Consider the following 6,104-nt stretch of genomic DNA (forward strand, 5'->3'; position numbering starts at 1 on the left):
AAACGAGAACTTCATCAATCAAAATTATCTTCAGAACTTACAAGAGCTCCCTTACAGGTAAAGATGGCTCTGAGAATTAATCAAACGAATAGCAAACCTGAAAATTATAGTTTGCACGAAAATCGAGGCAACCTGCGCTCAAATTTGTATGTTTGTACCGAATTTGTACAACAATATAAAATCTGTACAAATGGTGGTACAACCTACTATGTTGGGATGTATCACTGCTCTTTTCCATGTTGCTAATTGGTTGCTTGTCCTTGCTAAAGATTGGTTGCCTTCTCTTGCTGAAATATTGTTGAAATCCTTGCCAGTGGCTGAAACTCAATTCTTTGATTTTTTCCTTTGCTCACTTGACTTGTGAAATGAATGTTTTGCGTCTTTGTTCTTTGCCCTCTCTTTCTTTTATAACTTTGACATGAGCCAAAAACCTAATCTTCAACAGTTGAGATCTAACCATGAGATTAATGGCTCTCTTTTAATTAAATTATTAAGTGACCCACTTTAGTCACTTTATTTCTTAAAAATCATTTTTAATAAAATAATGTGAACTTCTGAAAAAACATAGGATACTTTTAATGATGATTGTAATGCAGAAAGGGAAATTTTCCCTAGAATTTCTTCAGTAGCTAGGGTTTTAAATAAAAATTCTCCCTTACATAAACAATTTAATTCAACACATATAACATAATTTTCAATAAACAAAATCGACTTCAATTATGAAATAACCCAATAGTATAATCTAGCAATTCAACCAACCAGTGAAATAGATTCAGTTCCAACCGACCTTAGCAAATTCAATAGTAAAACATGGGTATGAATTTATATGCAACTAATAAAACACTCTACGAGCTATATTAATCAAATACCCTAAAAATCTCAAATCTATTACAATTAGGATCTTCGCACTTCCACAAAAGTTCTGTTATAGGATGTTATGCCTCATTCAAAAAACCAGTGGACTTCTTGCTTCAAGATTGTCGATTTTTGATAGGATTCCTTGGGGGAGGGGAATAGTGAAGGGAGAAAAGAGAGAGGAAATAAGAATAAGAGAAAGGAAATAAGAATAAGAAATAAGAATATGGACTACTTCAACCTCAGACAAAACGACGATCTTCAGAGTCTTTCCTTAGGTTGTGATCTGCAGCTACAGGAGATTCGTGTTACTCTGGTTCAGTACTTCGAAAACTAGTCCAAGATATTATCTCGAGTCTGATTTCTAGAGAAAACCCTCCTATCCCATTACAGGATTCGCACTTTATTCCAAGTCTCGGATCTTTGGAGTGCACTGTAGAATGCTTTTCGCATGGTAACAAAGGGGCAATCGATGATGGATATATCCCTCAATAAAGGCTTGGTCTACTACAGGGACCCACGTAACAATTCCAATGGCCACACTCTATCTCAGTTTAAATTCGGATTATTAGCTTTAGGTGTCACGGACCTTGCCTCAAGTATAGGTGTTCGGTGTTTTAGGTTCCAAAAAATCTCAGCTATTTCAGGAGAGTTTCGACCTACTAAGAATGGACTGAATTTGTAATGGATTTGGCCTATGTCTGGCACTACGAGAGTCCGTCTTTGCCCAGAGGTTCTTTGCTCTTCTCAAGTCCAGAGGTTACAACCTACATCAAACGAAGTCTCAACAAAGCTTTTTATAATCTGGCCATAAATTAGTTGTTGAGGAACTCATCCAACCTTACAAATTTGCCTTGAGGATACCTTGTTGTTCTATGATGAATTTCCCTGGGCCAGAACAAGAAGAAGAAAAAGAAAAATAAAACCAACGAAATTAGTAGAAGAAAAGGGGTCTTAAACCCTTAGAGCCTCAGGCTCAAAAAAAACAAAGAGAGATGATCCAAATGAATTCAACCCTCTTGTATTTATAGATTTTCTTGAGGGGATTCTTTCAATTAATTGAGTAAAATTCACACCAAACCCCAACTTTGGGTTTCTTTGCCCAACTGCCCCAAAACTTGCCCTTTGTTGCCCAAACATTGGGTATTTTGGAGTTTTCCCCTTTATCAAGGACTCTAGCCTACGATCTTACTCCGTCTCTTGGGCAATTAATTTCTCGGGAACATTACATTATTTCCATAAGTAGACACCCTCATGGAAATACCTATCTAAGCTACAAACACTAATAAGAAGACCTTCCACAACTACAAAAATCAAGAAAAAAGGTATGTGTTGGTGATCTCGATCTCCTTTCCTTTGAAAAGAAATGGTGATCAAAGAGGGTATTCTTCCACTCGCTGAAAATCTTGACCTTGGTTTTACCCAAGTTGTCCATCAACTGACTAAGGTAACAAAAAAGGACTAGTGCATCTAGTTGTCTCTGCAACCCCTCAAGAGATGAGGCTAAAAGGATCACATAGTAAACAAAAAGCATGATCAATATCATGACCAGGTGGAGAAGGAACCCATCTTCGTATTTGGATGTGCTTGTGTAGGAAGGGCTCTAACTCGTCAATGTAGATCTTTGATAATGTGGGGGCCAAGGGACATCCCTATTTGACCCCAATGGTACTCCTCATAAAATTTGATGCCACATGAGTTGTGCAAAGACAACCAGGGCCCAACTCATATAGGCACATGGTGGCAGTCAATAAGGTCTAAGAAATACTTTATGAAAGTCCACAAAGCAACAATAGACCTTCAAAGATCAATGCCACGCCTCCTCGATGATGGTCCAAAGTGTAAGATGTGATTGATGATCAAATGCACAAGTTGAAATCCATCCTATCCTCTAGCTCTAAGTCGCCTCTACTCAATAGCTTCAAATGGAGGATTGTGGTGTGGAGTTTACAAAACGTGTGGCCTACCATGATCATCTTGTAGTGGTAGGGATCAACGCTAGAGTTTGCTTTGTGGATTTGGTGAATAGTGTGATGTGACCAACATTGTTGAAAACACATATGAACTACAATGTTGAACAAATAGGCCAAGTGGTTATCCATAAAGTGAAGACCCTGCTTAAAGAGTTCTACCTGGAACCTTCCCTATTTGTTGCTTGCTAGTGTCCATCATCCAAGTAGCCTCCCGAATATCTTGGTAAGAGAATAAGTGGCAAGAACAGGGGGGAGAGGTGACTTGAATCAAGGCTACCCAGGCACATCATAAAAGTAGGAGGTATTCAGATTTTGGATCAAGATAGGGAGGGAAAGGGGACTGGTGAGGGATGATGGTGCACCATAAGTTTTTATGGGAGAAGATGGGGGAAGCACTCAACTCCCGTCTCCTTTGGGAGATGAAGAGGTGTTTCTTATGGAAAAAGAGGTTGTAGTAGGAAGCCTTAAGATTGGGGTATGACGGATGGGTGTGAGTGAAGTTGATCATGGAGGATTTGCACCCATTGTTGTAGCAGCAGTTCATGATTTCCCTCCCTATCTTGATTTCTACCTGGAACCTTCCACATCTCCTACTTGCTAGTGTCCATCATCCAAGTAGCCTCCTGAATATCTTGGTAAGAGCATAAGTGGCAAAAAGAGGGGGGAGAGGTGACCTGAATCAAGGTTACCCAGGCACATCATAAAAGTAGGAGGTATTCGGATTTTGGATCAAGATAGGGAGGGAAAGGGGACTGGCGAGGGATGATAGTGCACCATAAGTTTTTAAGGGAGCAGATGAGGGGAGCACTAACTCCCGTCTCCTTTGGGAGATGAAGAGGTGCTTCTTATGGAAAAAGGGGCTGCAGTAGGAAGCCTTAAGATTGGGGTATTACAGGCGGGTGTGAGTGAAGCTCATCATGGAGGATTTGCACCCATTGTTATAGCAGCAGTTCATGGGGCAGGACCTAATTTTTAGGGAAGGCAAGGTGGATCTAGGGTAGCGAGGGAAGGACTGAAGAGCAGCTTCCCAAATGCTGGATAGAGAAAGGTGTATTTGACAGTGGCAGAGTCAAGGGGTGAGAACTAGGACTCGTAAGGGAGCATCTAACAGAGATGGGAAGTAAAGATCCTACCAAATAATGATTAATAATATGTATATTATTATATAAAATATATTCAATTTTAATTTTTAAGTATGGTGTATATTAGGGTATATATATCAATGTGGTATACTGGTGAGGTTTACAGGGTGTTAAGGGTATCCACCTTAGGGCATTGGTTAAGCTAGAGTGGCAAAGATGTGCACCAGGGTTCTATTCACAACATACTCTGTCCCACACAAATCACATGAGAAGAATGAGGTCAGATGCATGTCTGCAGCGATTTGGCAGCATAGGTGTCCTTTGGATTCGGCTTCTAATCTCTCTTATCTATTGAGGCGATCAGCATATGTTTTCCAAAATAAACAAAAAAATGAAAGATATAAGTGTAACCATTTATTGAATTTACAAAACTTCAGCGGGTAGTCCATGAGGCTGTGGTTTAGTGGTTGACAACCAGGTTCAAACCCCGGTGAACATAAACCCCTGGATTATAAGTTGGCCGAACTCAATGGGTTTCATATACAACATTAGTCCACTATATAAAATAAATCACACTTGAAAATTTGAGTGTGTGATCTCAGAATTTTTTTCAGGAATCTTAAGTTACTTCAAACATAGTTTTATCTGCACTAAAACTTTCAAATTGATACGCAAGTGGCAATCTTTTGTACTTAGCTGATCCAGGGAATTTTGCAGACTTTCCTAGCATTCGTTCTTCTGTGAAAATAAAAGGGACGCATTTTTTACGCAATAAAAACTCTAAAATTGAGCAGTTAGCTTTAGATTTTTTTTCATGAATCTAAAATGTTAAGAGAGACAACATACCAGGCGAGGCAACACTCTGCCCTTCTCCACTATCTCCTCAGAATCAGGAGCAGCCTTGACCTCCAGATCAAATGTCCTTGATAGAAGGGAGCTCTCGCCCACTTTCCTCAGCAGGTTCCTCATCTGCTTGGTTTCAACACTTACGAGCGTCTTGTTTCCACCTTCTTCTCCATTCTCACACCCAAAGACAATGCTGGGAATTCTTCCTTTCGCCCTGAGCTTTGCAGCCACGATCCTCCCCGAGCGTTCCCTGGGCAGCGCCCTTATGATCTCTGCATATTTTGGATCAGGCTTTGGATATTCATCAGCAATGGGCAGTTGAGAATCCTCTTCAACTGCTACTACCGCTGCTTGAGAAAATGTTCTCTGGGTAAGTGGGGTTTGGATCCTCAGACATCTCTGAATGATTAGATTGTATATGCCCACGGCATGGGACTTTCTAGCCCACATTCGGTACAGCTTGAAATAGAAAACAATGAAACGATTGGTGCAGACAGGGGTTCACGACTGACTTAATTGTAAAACAAAAACCCCACTAAAACCCCAGTCGGACGAGTTCGTTTATGTTCGCAGCGCTGATCGGCATACCGTCCACAATCGTTAGGTTTGGTAATGTCAAACAATGTTATGGACACAATATGCATCATGTGAGCGATTTTTACCTGGCAAACGTTGAACGCTATAGTGTCAATTGAATGGCGATTTCTCTTCGACGTCCCAACTAACGTTGAACGCTATAGTGGGTATACTATCAATTGAATGGCGATTTCTCTTCGAGGTCCCAATATGGTGAATCGGTAATTGGCAATGTTAATTTAGGCGATTTCTCTTCGAGGTCTCAATATGGTGAATCAGTAATTGGTAGTGTTAATTTAGGATCAATTTTCGTAGTTGCCACTATACCACCAAGAGTACATTTAACTCCCTGCAAGTCGATACACTAAGATCCTATGGTTTTAGCAAAGCAAGACTCTCATGCCGCTAAAGCTGGGGTGGGGAATCTGCCTCTCAACCATCCACCACAGTGGTACTTGTTTTATTTGGAACTATCAAATAATATGAAAGACACCACATCAAAATCTCTAGGGATATATATTAATGTTATGTTTCTACACTGAGTTGGATTGAATAACTATATAAATTACATCAATTTATAATAGACATCAAAATACTTATTTAGTTATACATTTCAAAATATCAAAATTTTAAAAAATCATAAAAATTAATTAAATTATAATTTTATTTATATTAATAATGATGATAATTAATATATAAATTTAACATATATACATTTTAAAAAAACACATGTCAAGATTCTTAGTCATGGAGATTCACTCCATTTTATCAT

At 39.3% G+C, this 6,104-nt stretch overlaps 1 protein-coding gene across 2 annotated transcripts in view; it reads right to left on the minus strand.

The window, feature by feature from the left end:
* The window catches only part of LOC149211948 (Ribosomal protein L25/Gln-tRNA synthetase, anti-codon-binding domain-containing protein), a 136,136-nt gene extending 130,569 nt beyond the window's left edge, over positions 1 to 5,567 (minus strand). The window contains exons 1-2 of one of the 2 annotated variants that reach the window (XM_089391631.1): positions 5,419 to 5,567; positions 4,757 to 5,331 (exon numbers count right to left, since the gene is read on the minus strand). In XM_089391631.1, the coding sequence (XP_089247757.1) occupies positions 4,757 to 5,206 (450 nt within the window). In that variant the 5' untranslated portion in view covers positions 5,207 to 5,331; positions 5,419 to 5,567. The other variant, XM_089391630.1, reaches the window with a different exon arrangement.
* Between the last annotated feature and the right edge of the window lie 537 nt (positions 5,568 to 6,104).

This window comes from Pinus tabuliformis, chromosome 1_1 (genome assembly GCF_031772625.1).
Source record: "Pinus tabuliformis cultivar Carrire ecotype Pingquan chromosome 1_1, CPIR1, whole genome shotgun sequence".
NCBI classification, from domain to species: Eukaryota; Viridiplantae; Streptophyta; class Pinopsida; order Pinales; family Pinaceae; genus Pinus; species Pinus tabuliformis.